The following is a 22,023-nucleotide window of genomic DNA, read 5'->3' on the forward strand; positions in this document are numbered from 1 at the left end:
TGATCGCCTTACCGTCTTCGTTCTCTCTGTCGACTTTCAAAGACTTTATCCGTTTCTTGACGTCGTCGATGGACTCCTGAGATGATTTCTCCTTCGCTATCAATCTCTCGCTTGCCGACGTTTCATCTAATTGTTTTTTTTTTTATTTGAAAAGAAAACGAATGAAATGAAAATAATAAACAAAAGAAATGATCTAGAAATAAAATAAAAATGAATGTAACGTGTATCAAAAAGTGACAATATGATAATCAAAAATGCAAAATTTGATTGTAAAATTTCACTCAAACATGTTTTTGTAAGGTTCACTGGCACTGACAATCATAGAACATTTCTATATAACCCAGACAGATAATAAAAAATAATTAATTTATATGTAGTAACGTTAATTTTAAAAACGATTTTTCTTACTGTATTATCATTGTTATCTATTACTTCTTAAACCTTTGATTTTTGAAAAGGGTGCACCGTCCTATATACTAGCTGTGCACGCGACTTTCTCTGCGTAAAATTATTTTTTTTTTCTTTAACAATTGTTTTAAAATAAAAGTAAAGTTACTCCTTGTTATATCAGCTAGCCAATGTAAGTCTCGTCAAAATCGGTCTAGACATTACAGAGATTAGCCCAAACAAACAGACAAACAAAATTTAAAAAAAATTTTGGTATATATACTGTATATATTTATATGCATGTATTTAAATGCAGTAATTTTAATATTACAAACAATTTTGTTTATATGCATACATTTTACAGTTTTATACACGTATAGCAAATATTCTGTAAATCCTAGTCTGATAAAGAAAACCTTTTTAAATTTTTAATTGATACACCTTTAAATAAATTTTGGAAATTTATTTAAAGGTGGCGTACCTTTAAATAAATTTCCAAAATGATCCAAAATTTCAATGTACCGTACAAAAACAAGTTTGTGTATATATTGTGGTAAAGGAACTAAATTATACTTTTCACAACAGTTAGCAAAACTTGACATCAAAATTGAATTATAATTAAAATAATTTTGTCATAGCAATCAAAAGTCATATGTGCGGAATAACATCTGGCACGTGTATCTCGTGAGGTTGATAAGACACAAATGAAATTACTGGTGATGAGTTTACCTTGGGAGTCGTCGGCGCTGGGCTGACGGCCACCAGCGGCATCAGCCTCGTTGGCTTGGCAGATCAGAGACAGGCGGTAGAAGTAGTTCCGCCAGAAGTTTTCCTCCGTGATGCTGCAAAAAAGTACACCAACATCTCAAATTCTAATCTCAACAAGCAATCAAAGCTTTGGACTCCATACAGAGATGAGCCAAGAGACTGATTGACAACAATTACCACCAATTAATTTCCCCATCATTCTTCCATTGTACCAGAAATTTTCCTCCGTGATGCTGCAAAAGTACACCAACATCTCAAATTCTAATCTCAACAAGCAATCAAAGCTTTGAACTCCATACAGAGATGAGCCAAGAGACTGATTGACAACAATTACAACCAATTAATTTCTCCATCTCCTTTCTTCCATTGTACCAGAAATTTTCCTCCGTGATGCTGCAAAAGTACACCAACATCTCAAATTCTAATCTCAACAAGCAATCAAAGCTTTGGACTCCATATAGAGATGAACCAAGAGACTGATTGACAACAATTACCACCAATTAATTTCTCCATCTCCTTTCTTCCATTGTACCAGAAATTTTCCTCCGTGATGCTGCAAAAGTACACCAACATCTCAAATTCTAATTTCAACAAGCAATCAAAGCTTTGGACTCCATACAGAGATGAGCCAAGAGACTGATTGACAACAATTACCACCAATTAATTTCCCCATCTCCTTTCTTCCATCGTACATCTACATCCGTACACTATTGAAATTTCTTCTACCCACTCTAAGCGTTCTGCTAATGCTTTTATATTGCGAACAGCCAAGAAGTGGAACAATATACCGGCGGCATTGTTTCCAACTATAACAGAGGAATCTTCAAGAAAATAGTGAATAGGGTTCTTCTAGACAAGCATGTAGCATCGTGTACCTCGTCAACGCTTAACATCAGGCGAGACAGAGGTCAATTTTTTTACAACATGTACATGTGCCACTTGAGAACTGCCGGCCCAAATGGTCATTAGTTGCATGAGCGATGTCACCCACTGCCACTTCAGACAAACAATTCTTCGAGAGTAAGAAAAGGACCAATATTTAGCCACTTCCGCACATGCAGTGGCAGTCGTGCAATAAAGTGCACCGCCCGCCAGCCCGCTGATAAATGGGTATGCGGCAAACAATGAGAATCACACAACCGCCACCGCCAAATTACTCAACACGTATTTCACCTCTCCACGGGGCATCTTCAGGAGTTATGTTACACCGATTAGTGCCAAACACAGAGTAACATAATTCGGAAGTGGCTAAATATTGGTCCTTTTCTTACTTAGGATGGACTTCCGCGAGGTAATGCCTGATTCCATTAAAATTTATTCGAGATACGTCGGTGACCTCGGCTCTTCATCCGATTTGATCTCGCTGAACGAAAACTATGATGATTTCCTCTGGAATTGGTGAAGTTGATTAAAAAGCAGCCTTCTTGTCTCGAGGATATTACAAAAGATGGGTTGACAATTCACATTGACACATTAACAACAGGGTTGCTATTAAAAAATTGTATGTTTCCAACACTCGCAGCAAAACTCCGTGTTGAAGAGGTATCAGATATACTTATTATATTATAAAATATCCCGTACTAATGCAATGGGTATAAACTGTAAATAGAAGGGTATAGAATAAATATTTTTTAATCTGTTTGATCGTGAGATTTGTCCCAAATCTATAAGCAAACTAAAATGTAAATCTCTTTCCATAGTTTTACTCTACACAAAGCAGATACGGACAGATATTGTAGACAAATATAAAAGGTAAGTCAATAGAAATAAGGTACTAACACTTTGGGTACAAGATCGAAGCGCATCTTCTCGAGGTTGGGATCTTCAGCCATGATGGCTACAGCCACCGGGTACATCTTGTCGTAGTCGAACTCAAATTCCACTCCGGCTGGCGGCGCGCGCACGAAGTTCCTCCGGTCCTGCAACGAGATTCACTTTCACCAGCTTTCACCAAAAATATAACACAAGACACAGATCATCGAGGTGATATGTCAGCAAAAAGCTATTTAGCTTCTACACCTACATACACCCTACCCTTTCCATCTTAAATAAATTAACTTATAATTAAAATTATAATATTATTAAATCAACGGAACAAAGCGCTGTCGCTTGCCCCAAACAATTAATAGTGATATCTCTCGACAATTGTGAAGTTGCCGCGTTTTCAGCGACATCTTGTATCAAGAATTAGTAACTTCCTATTTTGACATACGTATTGATCGATAAGAAAATAATATTTATTCCCTACTTTTTATATAATTAATGTTTGAAATCATCATAGACACGTATTTCACGTTGGATCATGCTAGTATAATCAAGAACAAATTAATTTTAATTTCGCTTAGTGGTTTCATATGGCGTTTCTAGCGAATATAATTTGAACAAATTAATAAAAGAATCAATTCTAAACACATATTTTATAGATATGGCACATCTTCGTAGATTGTTCCTTATTACTTGTCAACTTAATCTCGCGGTGTCCTTTTGTACAACTACTCGCATTAAACGATCAATAGTAATTCGCGCCATCTATCGACGCCATTCAAAAGTACAGCATTTCGCCCGCCATCTTGTGTCGAAAATAAGTAACACTTTTGTTTCGTACACTGCTACATATTTGAGCCGCTCAGAAGTCAATACGGTTACGTCCTTTTTTTTATATCTTCCTATTTTTGGAAACTAATGAAATAAATAATAATCTTCTTAATTAGTATAGGATTTACTCGTAGCTTACTTTATTTTGGGTTAGACAGCCCTTTTTAATACTTCTCAAAATATCGTATATTAATTTCAGAAGCCATTGTGAATATGTCCACCTTTTATCAATATTTTTCAACTGCCAAGAGGTATAAATCCTAAAATTTTTAAGATGCTGTCATAATTTCAATATATACTTACATTTTTATTTACACATTCTGTACATATCTTGTCCTTTTGCAGGGTTTACGTCTCGAAAAAGACTTTATACACTTTTCTAATTAAATTAATAAACCGAGTACTTTAATAACTAATGTGTCAAAAAACATTAATTTTCTCTTTTTTTTTTTGTTTAGAACTTAACCGCATTGGTTTCTGAACAGCTCATTTAATAATGGATAAAATAACCAATAATTGATTAGATTCCCACAATTAAAGACTTCTCATGATATTATGAAAACAGTGAAGGTAGCGTACAGTCGAGAGGGAGAGGCACTCCTCCTTGAGGGCGCCTTCATTGGGGGCGCCCACCCACGGCGGGGCGGCGGCGTTGTTGCCGCGAGCGTCCTGACCCTTGATGAACGCATCCTGCTCACGGTTGAACTCGCCCAGGATACTCTGCGGACAATAAAAAGGACATTTTAATATTTCCACTAGTGATTGCAGGAAGTTCCTGGATAAAAGTTCCCAGTAGACTCCTATCGGCTGATAAGATGATTCACGAGTAATTATAATTATAATTTCGCTGCAGAACGTCTAATATTGGATAAAGGATTCTTCAAAATATTTCCAAATAAAGATAGCATATTCTAATTTACAAAGTCATATGTTCTTTTTGTTGTGGACGCCTACGCTACGCTTGTCGATCTATCGTTAGCAATATTGAATAAAATTTCAACAAAATTATATTGAACAAAATTTCAACAAGCTTAGAGAAGAGAGAAAATTTTATACCATGGCCTTTTCCTTTTAAGAATAATATTCTTTATGACAGCGTCTTGTGAAAATCAGCACACCAATTTCCACTCGTCACATTGCACTAATATAATATGTATATATAAGTAAGAGACAAGAAAACAATGCTAGAAGACCACAATTTCAAGATGACATAATCAAATAGAGCTTTGTTATAGCAACCTTCAAGCTAAATCTCTGAAGCTTTCAAAGCTCGTCAGACCGAAAGCACACAAAAATCGGCTTACAAGATATCGCATCTTATGAACAACGAGGAGAATTGCGGGAACCTTCTAGAATACTGCAGAAGGGTCAAAGGAGAGACCATTAAAAGGAACAAGTAGCCAAAAAACAAGTGTATAAGACGAGTCAAGATAAATATTTAGATCTGTGATAAATGTAAAGAAAATAGGATAATAAGAATTAAGTAAATGTAAAAATAAATTAGATAAATAAAATCAAAACAAAAGAGAACAAAATGTAAGCTATAGCATTTTGGAAGGAAGGCGACGAAAGTAAGGTAATGAATGAAAGGATTAGGAAAAATTTGTGAAGAATAAAATGACTGAATAAATGACATTGAGTAGTAAAAAAGATAAGAACGCGAATAATGTAATGAAAAAAAGTTAATATTTTGTAAAAATAGACCCTTTGTACCCAAGACAGAGGAAGCACCAGAGGCGCCCTATAACAGGAGTCATTAAAAAAATACGAACATTAGATAAAGGTTTCATCTGTTGTTCCGGAATGCCACCTCAAAGAACACAAAAATAATTAACAAAAACAAAAAAGTATGACGGAGAGTCGGTGGCGCCATCTAGTACAAGAAGATGGAACGTTACTTCCGGAAGTGGACGAGAGTAGAACTGACCGGATGTTCCTGCTCTAGTGAAACGTTAAAACCACCGTGCAGCGATGTTGATTCGGCAGTTCAAGATTGAACGTGGCGCGCGACGGTCGGTGATGACGAATCGCTTACATCCTACCGAAATTTAATCAGCGGCAATTTGCATTGTTTTATGTAATTTATTTAAACCTTTTTAGTGTGAAATCTAAGGCTTTTTTTAACGTTTAACCAAGTCCAAATTAAAGGTGGAAAATGGATAAATCTGACGGCGGATACGGGGCGGATCCCAACCGCCGACAAATACATTAACTCTTGTACAAACTAAACAGTGTTTTAAATAAAGAATTCTGTCGATTAGGAAATTTAACCAGTTACTTTTTATTCGTCTACCCTCCATAATAATTTTGTTACGTATCTACCCTACTCAATTAACAATTTAAATACAATTCCTTTTTTTTTTTCTAATAACAAATATAAAAATAATGATGATATTAATCCTCAACCGATTTCAGAGACTTAAATTTGATTATCTGTTTTATTGGCGGGTACTTTCGATTTTAGTACGTACTGTGACAACTTTTATGTGGTGCTTATACAGCCAACGGTTCACTGTATGTGGTTTTGACCTATTGCGGGGAACATAAAATTTTATGGCGGCCACAGAAGCCTTCACAGCCTTCTTGCAATTCACATTAACTGTCTAATAAATTATATATCTGTACTATTCTTTTTGTATCTCCTTGATCTAAAAAATCTGCCAAAGGTTGTACACATGCCAATTTTAGACGAATTATACGAAGGCATCGTACAATGTATTTAGAGTACAGTATAATAACGGTTTTCGTATAATGAAAAAAAAAAAACAGATACTGCAGCGCAAAGGGCATGTTCGCGGACTCCTGGGTTCACGATTACAGCGCAATGTTAAGATGTCGAGCAGCTAGCGCGTTTTTTTTTTATGGCTCCCCCTATTGGGAGCCTCTCGTACCCCCTATCTAGTGTGGAACAGGGTCTAGTTTACATTATTTAATTTTTCACATACTTTTTTTATTTTCATTATCTTCTTTCATACATCACATGATCTTTCGTTCTTTTCATTCTTACCACAATTCTTCTGTCTTTCTCTTTCGCTCTATAAGCTTCCATTTTTCTCTCATTTTTAAACGGTTTTGTTTAGTTAGACCCGTACGGAATTTATTTGTTTGGGGTCAAAATTAGAAATTGAAATTTAAGCACCTTCCCGTTGTCAGATTGATCTGAAATTTGGTACACATTTAGTTTAGATGACAATACAATTTAATAAAATCAATAACATTATAAATGTAAGATGGCCGCCGATACAAAATGACGGATTACGTATTTTTCCTTAAACCCCTCAATATGGGTATCAAATGAAAGGGCTACACTAGTAAAACACAATGATTATGTCAAAATTTAAAATTCAAGATTGACGCCCTTCCAATATGGCGGACTAGGTACATATTTTTCCACAACCACCTCAATATGGGTATCAAAAAACCGTTTAACTTAAAAGTTAAATGTATTTATTCATTAACATTTTCTTTATTTTGTACCTGATTATTTTACATTAGTTTTATAAATTTTACTGAACTTACTTAACTTTGGTTTTTATCAATTGCTTTGCTAATTATTACTCTGCAGAGTGACAGGAAGTCTTTCTTTGTTGCCTCTTCTCTAATCAGGGAGGCTATTGATTCCTCCCTGATTTTTACACCAGACCGGAACAGGCTACGTAACAGTAGTAATGGCATTTTAACTGTGATCGCGCGTGATGTGTTCAAAAGTGGTTTCTATCACCCCTGAATACATGTACACAAGAGCGTGAATGGCAAAATAAACGCTACTATTAAAAATTATCTTAACCCTTAAATACATAACTTTCATTTATACTTTAAAAATATATACATCTTGCAGATAAGTACACTATAATGCAGGGAAAAATAGAAAAAAATATGTATAACATTTTTTTAAACTAATTTTTTAAGAAACCTTTTGTTGCAGATATACAACATGGCATTGACTTTTAAGGATAATACTCATTTATCGTTTAAGTGGTATGTTGCAGTTTATGCAGTTCTATGGAAACCTGCAAGGGGTCTACGACAGCGTAAAAAATATGGGGGTCCATGAAATGAAAATGGGGGTGGATATCAATATTTACACTGATAGTACCTATTTACTTACATCATACTATCTTATAATATCAAAACAGATTGAATTGACGCCAAATGTTGATAATTTATTATTAAAGCATCAGATTCATCTTTCTCACTAAAAATATTGACTTATTGTTTATGTTATTTTATTTATAGTTTATTTTAAGTTTATTTAATGTTATGTATATTTTACATAACAGATACAAAATTTTATTTTGAGTAGTTTTAATTTAAATTCAATTAATAAATGTATAAATTAACATGGGTTTTTACTTTAAGTTTTTAACACTAAACTTCACTACAGTTAGAAATGTACAGGAAATCAATATCAGGTAAGTAGGGGATCTACCCAACACGGAAAAACATGGCAAGGGCTCTACGACACAAAAAAGTTTGGGGAACTCTGCATTAAACTAAATAATAATAAATACATGTCGTCAACCATCTAATACTGTGAGGATATTTTATTGTTAATAACAGAAAACAACAGATTAGAGTCAAGGACATAACTTCGCAATAAATTGCTGGAATCGATTCGAGTCTAGGAAACCTTATACAATGTAACACTGAATAAATAATTGAGTTTATTTGTTAGAGTTTAATAAGGTTTTATTACGTACTGAACCAGGGGTGAGCAACATTTTTAATCAAAATTCTAATTAAAATTTTTAAATTGTTTTACGGGCCGCATATAAAGTAACACTTATTAATATACAACAAAACATTTATAATAAACATTACAACAAAAAAATATAAAAAAGTATAGTTTTCATATACAAAATCAATATAAAAAATCGGCTAGACGCTTCGCATTCGTATTGCATGTTTGAACATGTCCTTGTGCGAGTAACTCGTCACAGACAAATTGCTTTGGTTCAGTATGTACTACCACTCGATTAAAAGTAATTATCTAATATATAAAATTCTCGTGTCACGGTGTTCGAACTTGAACTCCTCCGAAACGGCTTGACTGATTTTTACCAAATATTACATGCGTATTTAGTATGTCTGAGAATCGGCTACTATCTATTTTCCATACCCCTAAGTGATAAGGGTGGTCCACCCCTAAATTTTATTTTTAATTTTTTAGACAATATTTTTGGTTTTTATTTTATTTTGATACAGCATACAAAAATACATACAAACCTAAATTTTCACCCCTCTACGACCAACCCTTATCTTACATTTGTTAATTAAAAGCTTTAATTTTTTTTGCAAAACAACGTTTCCGGGATCAGTTAGTAATAATATAATGATGGAAGAGAGTCGATAAAATAAATTCAATTTTTGAAATGCGGACCGCGTGTTGCTCACCCCTGTACTAAACAACTATTGTGTCGTTAAATTCGTCACCTAAAAGGTAATCAGATGTCGATATTCATTTACACTTAATTGTACCACAAAACTATTAAAAATCTAAAACTTAATGTATCAAAACAACATAGACAATAAATAAAAAAAACAATTCCTATAGTTGTACAAAAGGTGGTGTTATCATTCGATGCGATCTCTACCAGACAACCTTTAGATAGAGATGAGAGGGTAATTTAGGGTATACATAATAAAAAATAAAAACATTAATTTATATTACAAATATTTCAGAGTATAATACACCTTGCACATATATACACATAAACATACAAGTAAGAAATGAAAAGGTATTTTCTAAATACGAATAAATAATAAAAGATATACAATAATAATCTATTTTAGAGGCCAGTGTTCTTTTACCATATTTTTAAAAGCCGATAGTAATTTAGCGCATCTTATTGTTTCATTCATTCATTCCATAACCTGACAGCGATAATAGTTGAAATATTTCTCCATAAACGTAGTAGAATGAGCAGTCAAAGTCAATTTCAAGTTATCCGATGATCTAACTTTATTGTGTGAGTCGCGTAACAAAAGAAATCTAGATTTAAGATAAGAGGGAGTAAGCGGGTTAGACAAAATACTAGAGAATGAAAAGGTAGTTGAGCTTATTATGAAATTCAGAAACATTACCTTGCTAAGGTTGTCGTAAAGGCTATTATTATAAAGTAAATTTACCGGATCGTAATAAATATTCTACAAATTCAAGCAGATAAAATTGATTTGTGACGTCATTGTGTGGCTTTCATTTGACCTCTGTCTCGCCCGAGGTTAAATAATGACGAGGTCCACGATGCTACATGCTTGCCTAGAAACCTATTCACTCTTGTCTTGAAGACCCCTAAGTTATAATTGTCTGGAAACAATGACGCTGGTAAGTTGTTCCAATCTTCGGCTGTTCGCACTATAAAGGTATTAGCAAAACGCATAGTGCGGGTGGAAGGAATAATAAATACATTAAAAAAAACTTTTAAGTTAAACGGTCTTTGATACCCATATTGTGGTGGCTGTGGAAAAATATGCACCTAGTCCGCCATATTGGAACGGGGTCCATCTTGAATTTTAAATTTTGACATAATCATCGTGTTTTACTAGTGTAGCCCTTTCATTTGATACCCATATTGAAGGGGTTAAGGAAAATATGTAATCCGCCATTTTATATCGGCGGCCATCTTAGATTTATAATGCTATTGATTTTATTATATTGTATTGTCATCTAAATTTAATGTGTGTACTAAATTTCAGATCAATCTGACAACGGAAAGCTGCTTAAATTTCAATTTCTAATTTTGAACCAAATAAATTCCGTACGGGTTGAACTAAACAAAACCGTTTAAAAATGAGAGAAAATTGGAAGGTTATAGAGCGAAAGAGAAAGACAGAAGAATTGTGGTAAGAATGAAAAGAACGAAAGATCATATGATGTGTGAAAGAAGATAAACCGTTTAAAAAATCTTACGTTTGGTAGATTAAAGTGACAATAGACAGATATATGTACTAAACAGATAACCTTTTTAGATGTAGGAGATAATTATATTTAGGATATACGACCGAAACCCTGGAGCACTTGGAACAAATGCAAATTTACCGTTAAAATTTCCGCCGAACAATCTAATAAAGGTTAATGAGTTTCCAGAAAATTCCCGACTCTGGATTAAGATTAATGTTCGTCTCACGCCGCCCCGTCCTCTGCATCGCCGATCCTATCAGCGCCGGGTAATTTAGGAGGCAGGAAAGAATTAACTCCGGTAATAAGGCTCTAAACTCTTATTGCATTTGACGATATTTTTAGATAAGTAAAAAAAGGACCAATATTTAGCCACTTCCGCACATGCAGTGGTAGTCGTGCAACAAAGTGCAGCGGTGCATATATAGGATGGACTTCCGCAAAATAACGCCTGATTCCATTAAATATTTTTAGACCCAAATTTTTGGAAGATTTTGGTAGATCGATCTCCCATCTATAGATGACTACTATATTATATACATCAGGCGTTGCGGACAAGAAGTGACCTTCAAAGGCAATTTAAAAAAGATCTTTGGTTGCGCAGGTCCTTCAGGATTCTTTATCGTCCACCAAAGCCTACAGTAAAATAGGCATTGACCAATGAAAATTACTCTACATCAAAAATATTGTGACTACAAAAAAACAGTACAAGGGGCGTTGTTAATCCTCATAGTTTTAAATTTATCTGTTTATTAATACACCCATTTTTGTAGATCTCTCATTCACCCCTATCTGAACATAACAAGGTGTTTTATTTCGTAATAATTTTTTAACATATATCTTACTAACACTCTCTTCTCCCATCCCTAAGTTTCTATTTCTCTACCATCTTTCTACCTTCATATTATCTTACATTCTTCACGTTCTGATATTCTTTCTTTCCTCGCCATCCCCTATCAAATTGTTTCTATTTCACTGCATATATTTACTTGAGTTATTAACAATTTTTGTTTACCCGAAAGACTTTACAAGGTCCAATTTTCATGCTCGCAGTTAAGAATCGAAACCTACCTCTGTACTGGTTCTATAAATAAGTTTGTGACCTTTATAGGTGTGGGCGTTGTTTGTATAGGCTCAGATATAATTACTTAAAGGATAAATACGCCCACAGATATTTTTATTCTTGTACCCCGTAATGACGTAAAAGCTACTATATAATATTAAACATATACAGGTTGATTGGAAATAGATGTAAAAGCTTTAAAGATATATATAGCTCATTTGCTCTTAATTAATATGTGGTACACCCTATATAAAAATCAATGGGCACAAAAGAATTTTTAAAATTCGAATCACACATCAACTATATATTACTATATATCGTGTTACTGTTGTACTGCCAGAAATTATTGGCCTTTCGCAGTTGAGCTGTACATTCAACCATTCAAAGGTTTACTGTAACCGGCCGATAAATATTGCACATCGACCTTTGGAAAGAGACAATCGGCTAATTTCGGCTTCGTAGAGCGTTATCTCTGTCTTCTTTGTGCGAAAGTTTACATGCGAACAGTTCACACGCGACAAAATACAATTAAATACTGTATGTATGTATATATTTACGGATTGCATTTACTCTGAAATATGCTGAAATTTTTCCTGCCTAGACTAGTGTTTCATAACGTGGGACTCCAGTCCCACAGGGAAGCAATTTGATAGTCAAGGGAGTAGTTCGAAAGTAGAATCTACACCAGTTTAATATAAAATATAAAAAATACATATGTTATATAGAAGGACGCAAGGATTTTAGAAAGGCTGTTTGAATGGAATTTAAATTTGGTTAACATTTTATTAGATTAGTTCACCTAGACAATAACGGATGGCGCCGCTAGTCTTTTACATCGCGATATCGTTATTTTTCTTACAACTAAGATAAGCAAATTCTTTTTTTGCAATTAAGTGATTTGAGAGCGAAGTGTTGTGTTATTTTTACATACAAAGCGACACACACTGGCGCGCACATAAAAGATTAAAAAATACTAGCCTAGACTGTCGGGATTGCTTGTAAATATAATATTACTACTGTTATTGGAACATAATAACAAAGATACAGGAAATTCATATAATACAACGTTACGATGAAATAGAACGCAAAACACACGTTGAAATAGAAGCCAACAATCCGGATCGAATAACCGGACAAAAGGAAGCCTGAACAATAGGACGTCGGCGCATAACGGAGAAAACTACATTATTACGTAAATGGAATTGTTGGCCACAATCGTAGCACGGGAGACATATTCACAAGAGAAAATACGATTCGTAGCTCATATCGTGCTGTTTATCAAAAGCTTATTGCTCTAATTTATGTGATTCCCAAAGTGGCTCTATATCGACCTCTAGGGGTCTATGACAACATGCAAGGGCCTACGTCAGAGAAAAAAATTTGGAGGTCCATGAAATGAAAATGGGGGTCTACGATAGTGGATCTCAACACATACACTGATAGTACCAATTTACTTACATCATACTATCTTATAATATCAAAACATTTACATTATTTATAAAAGTACCTATGAAGTAAAAAAATTATTATATATGTTTATAAAATTGTTGTGTGTAAGTTGTAGGATGTTGGTATTCGCTTTGTGGTTGCAATACATCTTGAACTTGTAAAAACCTGAGAGTCGCAGTCTCAGAGCTTCGCTACCTTGCACTGACTTGTTCAATTCGTCACTCTATAAATACGAATGTGGGACAAAAAAATAAATTTACAGGAAATCAATATCAGGTAAGTAGGGGGTCTACCCAACGCGGAAAAACATGGCAAGGGGTCTACGACACAAAAAAATTTAGGGAACTCTGCTCTAATTCAAGTAAAAGATAAAGATAAAAATCTTTTATTCAACATTGAAACTTTTAATATAACTCAAATTGATCGTCAATTTATTATCTATTATTATTTTTAATCTATTCCATTTTTGTCTCTGCCTTGCAATGTGTTACAGTAGTGATGTGAGCAAACTCTAGAACCTTATTTTTATAGGCTAGATCGAAGGTAGACCACAGGGGGGGAGTCCAATGCACTCTTTATACATAAACAGGGGAAAGTGATCCTTGGAAAGAACTACGCCCATCAATAATGAGGATTTACCACACGAGGTAGATAATGACATAGCAATTTATTAACAAACAGACAACCAAAAAAAAACACTAGTTAATATTTTGGCTTTTATATATTATCTACATTTTTTGTTTCACATTTTCTTCTGGATGTATCTTTAATTGTTGTGTTGGTGTACCATAAGGGTATATAAAATTATATAAATAATCGCGGAATTTTATAAACAACTAGTTGATCCTTGCTGCGGTACCAAATAATAATGACAGTGGAGCTATATGTCAAAATTTAGTTATACCAACTTAAAAACCTTCGCGGGCTTATGCACAATAACTTTGCTAAACATCATCACGTGATCTAATGCATAGTGTAAGATTTTATAGAGGACATACAGACACATATTAATTTTTATATATAGATTATTATCTAATATATAAAATTCTCGTGTCACGGTGTTAGAACTTGAACTCCTCCGAAACGGCTTGACCGATTTTTACCAAATTTTACATGCGTATTCAGTATGTCTGAGAATCGGCTACTTTCTATTTTCCATACCCCTAAGTGATAAGGGTGGTCCACCCCTAAATTTTATTTTTAATGTTTTAGACAATTTTTTTGGTTTTTATTTTATTATGATACAGCATACAAAAATACATACAAACCAAAATTTTCACACCTCTACGATCAACCCTTATCTTACATTTGTTAATTAAAAACATTATTTTTTTTTTGCAAAACAACGTTTGCGGGATCAGCTAGTCTATCTATAATATTAGCTGCCAATGTCGAAGGTACTATGACAAAACTTCCGTCCAAAGTCACGAGATAAAATTCAAGTAACGATTACATGAGCTTCCACGATCCATCACTTATGTATGACGCGAACTTATAAGGCTTTATGCGAACTTTTAAAAGCTTTTACATACCGCCCGGAGCGTAGGAAAGTTAAGCCCATAACGATGTAGCAGCCAAAAATGCAAGTTATATCCAACTTAACATTCTTTTGGTACCATCTGCCCCGATAGGCTTCGTATAGTCAAAGTTATACAGCAAAAAGGTAAAATAAATATGAGGGTACTTTGAAAAAATTATTAATATGGTAAACTGTGGTCTGGAAACGTAAATGAAGGAAGGAAGGAGATGTAAGGAAGATCTGCCAGCGGAGAATGACAGATTATGTTAAGCTTAAAAGGAATAAGAGATAATGTGAAGGACGAAAGAGAACGTAGAAAAAATTGAAACACCCATTTTACACGAATTTATAAAGTCCCTGCCACACGAGACAGAGGAAACAAGAAACTCCCTAAAATGGCGGGTAATTCAAAAGTAATGTCATAGTGTGAACGTATCCTAATTTTTACAAATTGCCCCAAATTTCACTGCAACTATGACATTTATGATGTACATATACATATATATATTCCATCGCTCGTTGACAACTAATTGTCTATACATCTACTAAAATTTATTTTTCTTCACAACTAAACAACACTTGACAAATTATAAAGATGGTTGTCAAAACGAGAGGCATACATGTATTAATTTTTCAAATAATTTTTTTATACATTTAGCAAGCTAAATGTTTTAGGGATCCCTAAAATTTTTATCTATTACAACAATAAAAGATCCTTCATTCGCGTTTTCATTATTCGCGGATTAAAAATATGCGACCCAATTCCTGTATTCGCGGATCTTATAAGTGCATACATAATAATAAAAGCATTCCAATCACATCCAACACAATATCCTTTGTAAATGCCGTCAGATGGACTGATAAAAAACTTATGATAAATGTTATATTCGCAGCCCATTGAAGAAGAGGCTTCAACAAGCACAGGAAACGTGATATTTGATTTGAAAAATCTTAGTGAAGATATAAGAATGGCAAATGAGATTTGCGATTTATTTATGAACATTGACACGTCTATGGAACGAAGCCTTATTAAGAGACAGATTGCTAATGCGACTGCCGCGTGTCTGAATTGAAGGAGCCTTTAAAAACTGCCAGGCAAGAGAAAATTACAAAATTCTTCATTGTTGTTTAAGCTATAAGATAATTAATCAAAATATTCAAAATTTGCAATGAACCACATATAATCCTATATAAGTTACCATTCCGTTTTCACAGTTTCTGTATTTGCGGCATATTTATCGAACATATACCCCGAGAGCCTTACTTTATTCAATTAATATTATATTATCGCCCCTAAATTTATTGTTCAAAAGTTAAGTAATTTTTACAAAAGTTTACGTATTTTTTAGAGACTTATATTTTTCAAAAGGCTGTAAATACAAATACACACACAACACAAAAACCAGTTTTAAGTGAGCTCTCTGTACTAATTTGTAATTAAGTTTACTAAGACAAAACTTAATTAAATTGTCTATCAACGTTGTGGACAATTACCTTTAAGTGAAAGTTAAGTAAAAGACGGACTCTTAAAGTTAACTTAATCCGATGCTCGTTAAGCATTAAGTAATTGATGTTGTCGTGCGCACGACTTTTAAAGGTACTGAATGACTTTGATCGCATAATCGAAAAAGCAAAGCCTCCAATGTGCAACCTGCTTTGTACTTTGATAACCGTTTAGCATTCCTACTTATTCGAGTTAGCTGTAAAGCGTTAGAGTCCAATTAAAAGATTTATAATTAGGTTTGTAACACTTTATAAATTTATTTAGCACAAGTAAAAAAAAATTATGAGCGATTGAGGGCGAGCAAAACGGACGTGCATTCGCCGTGGGACTCTGGGGCGCACTGAGCTCCGCGACCGTGCGAAAGTGAGTAATAGAACAAAGGCGCAGGAAACAAAAGGCCTGCGCACGCGTCACTGATGCGTGCGCGTGCCCACTGCACTAAGTCGGCATATTAGGTTCGCCCGTCGGTTTTGCTTGCTTACAAAATTTTATATTAATTATTTATTCAGATATTATAATAGTGTAAATACGACTACCACAGTTGGTTGCTATTGCTTACCTAACCTTTGTAGATAAAAATGAAAGTAAAAAATTATTTTGAGAGATCACTAAAGACGTTGAACCTAGATAAAATTATCGCACGTATAACGCGCGACGAGAACCTTCGCCCCACTTCTCTCAAGTGCCGCAAAGTAAGTGCAAGAGTAAGATTTAGACTGTATAAAAATCAAATAATAAACAAAACTTTATAATACAAAGATTATTATTAAAATTTATTGAAATTGTAGCGAAATTGAATTGTAGCATTATTTCATGCATTTTCATTTACAGTACCCGGCGATAAAAATTTCACATCGACTTTTGTAAAGAGACAATCGGTTAATTTCGGCTTCGTAGAGCAATATCTCTGTCGCACGAAATACGACTGACAAAACGTCACATAGGTAGTGTGACAGAGATAGTGCTCTACGAAACCGAAATTAGCCGTTTCTCTTTTTCCAAAGGCCGATGTGCAATATTTATTGTAAATGTATTTATGGCATGAAAAAATGCTACAATAAAATTGAACCACCATAAAAAGGCATATTTAACTTTAATTTATATGAATATCATAACGCAAACTCAAACTGTGTTTTTCACGGATATCTTTCATACAGTGTTTAGAGTTATTATCTATCCCTATCCGTTAAAAATACGATGACTGTTATATGAAAGTTTATTAATAAAATTCTAGTCGTTCATATAACAATGGTTAGAATAACAAAAGAAAAAAAGAAACAATGGATTCGTTTCTCATGAAGTCGGGGAAGCGGATACAGGATGCGCCTCCGAACTTGATAACGATGTAACTTTTGAAAACCAGTTAAACTTGTAAGCAGTAAAGTTCCCTGTTAATGTCAAATAATATTAACTTATTTCATAAAGCGTGAAGGTAGAGTACCTGGAAAAACCGAGGGGTCGAAGACCAGTGGGTAGACCCAGGTATCGCTGGATCGATCGCGTTGAGGCAGACTTGCGCGAATTGAATGTCAACCAATGGCAGACGATGGCGCAAGATAGAGGAAAGTGGAAGTCTCTCGCTTCGGAGGCCAAGACCCACTTTGGGTCACTGAGCCAGCGGAGTAAGTAAGTATTTCATAAAGAATATGTTCATTTTTCATCTTCTTGTTTTCAGCTGGTGGACTCCCACTACAAGGGATAGGTCTCTCCTAAGGATCGACACGAAAACAGGTCCTGCGCTGCCGGCATTCATAGACTTCCAAGAACTTAACCGTGTCGTTGGTCCATCTAGTACGGGGCCTAACCTAGCCGCGTCTCGTGTCGTCACGTCTCAGAGAACCTGTCAACCCCTCCTTCCATTAGTTGCAAAAGCTATATACACACACACACAATTATATATATATATATATATATATATATATATATATGTGTATATAGCCGTACCCGTTACACCGTTAATTTACTCAACACGCGTTTCATCCCTCCACGGGGCATCCTCAGGAGTAATGTTACACCGACCAATGTAACGGTGGTGGTTGTGTAATTAGCATTGTTTGCCGCACGCACATTTATCAGCGGTCTGGCAGACGGTGCACTTGATTGCACGACTACTGCTGCATAGCGGAAGTAGCCATATATTAGTCCCTTTCTTACTTACCAATCATTATGTATACTAAAAGAATATTTTAAACCGACCATAATGATGGGAAAAGTTCATAAAAAATTAATTACAAAATTAACATTATATTTTAGGAACATAAACTGTTGTTCAATTTAATGAATAAAGTTATTATTTAATTTACGAATTAATTAAATTATTTTTTAAAATAAAGTTATCGACTAGGTGGATATATAAATAAATATTATAACTACACACTAATTACATATGTATTTACTAAACACATGTCAAAAGACACTTTGATGTATATAATATCTCGGGCGGATTATTCCGTAACGCGTTCGTCCTAATTTGCATAACGGAGCCTACCTCCTTAAACCTCCATAAACCCACGAGTGGGACGAACTCATTATAATTCAAGATACACGATTTATCGCTCAGCTTCACATTTACGTCATACATTATCATATGTAATAAGTTTATTAAGATTTCTCGTATATTATATACACGCAGACATGAACCGATTTGAACAATCATTTTGTTAAAAATTATATTTATACACATGTTTTGTAATCACGCTTCCTGTGAGACCGTCATAGTCCAGAAGAAGACAGCCAAGCGAGATCAGCAGAGGACAGATCCCACTCGAAATCATATAATAAATATCTAAGTATTTTAATATATTGTTACAAAGCACGAGCTACAGAACCCTCTAAACAATAAACACGGAACCCTAAGATCAAGAAGTGCCATAAACACGTATAAGTTAATGACTTGTGTACGGTTCTCGAAAATTCTAACCGAGTACTGTCTCGAACATACTAGAACCTTCTCTGTAGTATAAATAGGTGTACTCCCCATATCGACAGTTCAGTGTTGTTTTTTGAGTTATAAGATTAAGATCTACAATCGGTGATACAAAGTAACTATTTGGCAAGTTATTTGGACAGTGATTTCTTGAGCGATTTGGACTAAGCGAAAGCATACTTTGTATTAGAGTAAGGTGACCATCTGATTTGTGAATAAAGGACTCCTTGTAAACCAGTGGTGTTTTATTTCAAGTCAGAACCATATATATAATTTTAGTGGTTTATATATAATAGCCATTAATATATTTATATAAAGTGTTTTATCTTAGTGATTATTTTCCTTGTTATTTTATTTAACTTTTTTTGTTTTTTATGACATTATCTAGTTTCAATTACCTTCATTAACATATCTGTGCACAGCCTAACGGCTAAGTGGTAGAGTATGCCTTCGGCATTAGGTTCGCCGCTATATATAAATTGTATAGTGTTAAATAAGTATAAAAATAACATAAGATAGTTAAAATATTACTTTAATAAATAAAATATAAAAATTTAGACCGAGGATCAGATATAAAATAGCTTTTACTACCTCTACATTCCCAACTTGAATTTTGTCTTATGTTGAACTGATATAACTAATATATAAAATTCTCGTGTCACGGTGTTCGAACTTGAACTCCTCTGAAACGGCTTGACCGATTTTTACCAAATTTTATATGCGTATTCAGTAGGTTTGAGAATCGGCTACTATCTATTTTCTATACCCCTAAATGATAAAGATTGTTCACACTTAAAAGAAATTTTTTATATTTTTAACGAAATTTTTGGTTTTTATTTTTTTATGATACAGCATACAAGAATAGATACAACCATAAATTTTCACTCCTCTACGATCAACCCTTATTTTTAAATTGAAAATTAATTTTTTTTTTTGCAAAACAACGTTTGCAGGATCAGCTAGTAAAAATATATAAATATTATCCTTTCTTACCAAATATATTTTTCCACAGACCTAAATGTAAACTATTAACTGAAAGTGCACATTAACGTTGTTCTACAAAAGCGTAGCAAAAGTACTCGTAGCACTCGTAGCACTCGCTACGAGCTACGCCACTCCCTCTACGACCAATAGTATAAACAGAGAAATAAAAGTAGCAAGTGGCGAGCGAGCCGCTGAGCACCGGCGGTAACTTTACCGTTGCCGCTACAGCCTTTATTAAGGCACTTTATACTGCTCTGTTCAAAGAATAACTCTTCCACTTCGTTATTACAACTCTGCGGACATTTCAAAAATGGAATCCACTATATTTGCTTTTACAAAGAGCTAGCCAGACATAAAGGAATTTTAGTATAAAATGATCTATCAGTATAACTTATTTTACGTACATATACAGGTTATTCAGCTATAGATGTAAAACCTTTAAGGAGGTGAAAATATAGATCATTTATTTCCTTTTAACCCTTTGAGGCACGGAATTTATTTTCGTTCAAAATTTAACTAAATTGGTGTGTTATTATTAATAAGGATATACAATGATATACAAAAGTAAAAACAAAATAATTTTGTTATTAACTACTAAAAATTTTCGGTTTCAACACTTGATGAACCTGTCACATGATAATAAACCTTGCCAGCGCAATCGAATATATTTTAAACAATTGCTAATGGTGTTGCCAATAACTTTAAATTATAAACTTCAAAAAAAAATGTATAAGCGTGCAACTTTTCCAATATTTCCAAGTGGGTCGAGAAATGTCCCACCATGCGTTACTACGCATAAAAAGGTGGAACATTTTTAATACCACAAAGGGTTAATATAGTAAGTAAAAGCATTTTCTAAAGTCGTATTACTACATATTTTTTTCTATCTGCCCTTGCAGGCTTTGTAATGACTGACGTTATCAGCCTTTCGCATTCTAATTTAAAAAAAAATGATATACAGGTTAATTGAAAATAGGTGTATAAGTTTCAAATATACATTCTAACCTCTAAAGCCTCTTTATAAATAAACATCATGTGTGTACAGGATTTGCTATTTTAAATTCGTTAATATACATTCGCCTAATATTTCAGCCGGCATTAGTAAACTTGTAATATAATTTTATACCTAATGTCTTCGGTTCATATAAGCCAACTGCAAGGCATAGGGCTCCAAAGATATCAATGGGGTATATACTATAATCGCTGCGCTTAGCAGGCGGGTTGGTGATCACAGTGTAATGTTACAGTGCGAAAGCAAAAAAGCAAAGCTGCAGTGAGAAAGCAGCTGCCCAAGCTTTGGAAACTTGTTTGTGAACATTGGCAATCCTATATAGTTAACGCGCAATGTGAATTATACAAGGCAGTCAGTCAGTGCTATGACATTACAGTTAAGAAAAAAGATGATATTCCGCCCAGAAGATGTCGAAGATAAACCCAGTGTTTCCCAACGTAAAGCCCACGACCTACAGGTAAATTGATTGTTAAGGAGACCAATTCAAAAGTGGACTCGACACGAGTGTAACACTTTCGTTTTAATATGAGGCAAAGGTGGCAGAAAAAAAGGTTCAGAATAAGAAATATTTGCTCTAGACCAAGGGTGAATAACCTTTTTTGGTCGGAGGGCCGCAGTTTCAAAAACAGTGGGCCAAAAAATAAAGTATATATTCAAGGTTCAAACCATGTTCTAAACGTAATTTATGTTCGAAATCAATAGATTTACAATTTATTAGACACTTTTATTATCTTTAAAGCCCTGATTCTAGCATTTTTTTTTAAATTACAAAAATAAATTAAAATTTACTTGCCTCGAGGGCCGCACGTGGCCTGCGGGCCGCGGGTTGTTCATCCCTGCTCTAGACAATAACCAACCATACTAACGTAAAATTTGTTAGTATATATTACTAACATTTAAATATGTCGATATTAAAAA

At 34.1% G+C, this 22,023-nt stretch overlaps 1 protein-coding gene across 6 annotated transcripts in view; it reads right to left on the reverse strand.

The window, feature by feature from the left end:
• Positions 1-22,023, reverse strand: part of Sap47 (Synapse-associated protein 47kD) — a 73,415-nt gene that overhangs the window by 2,918 nt on the left and 48,474 nt on the right. For all 6 annotated transcript variants that reach the window (XM_068763389.1, XM_068763385.1, XM_068763384.1 and 3 more), the window contains 4 exons: positions 4,330-4,470; positions 2,935-3,074; positions 1,117-1,229; positions 13-126 (listed from right to left, as the gene is read on the reverse strand). In XM_068763389.1, the coding sequence (XP_068619490.1) occupies positions 13-126; positions 1,117-1,229; positions 2,935-3,074; positions 4,330-4,470 (508 nt within the window). The remainder of the gene's footprint in view (positions 1-12; positions 127-1,116; positions 1,230-2,934; positions 3,075-4,329; positions 4,471-22,023) is intronic.

The sequence above is a fragment of the Battus philenor genome, unplaced genomic scaffold (genome assembly GCF_028537555.1).
Source record: "Battus philenor isolate CCGP_79_NKW_IND1 unplaced genomic scaffold, ilBatPhil1.0.hap1 SCAF_18, whole genome shotgun sequence".
Classification (NCBI taxonomy): Eukaryota; Metazoa; Arthropoda; class Insecta; order Lepidoptera; family Papilionidae; genus Battus; species Battus philenor.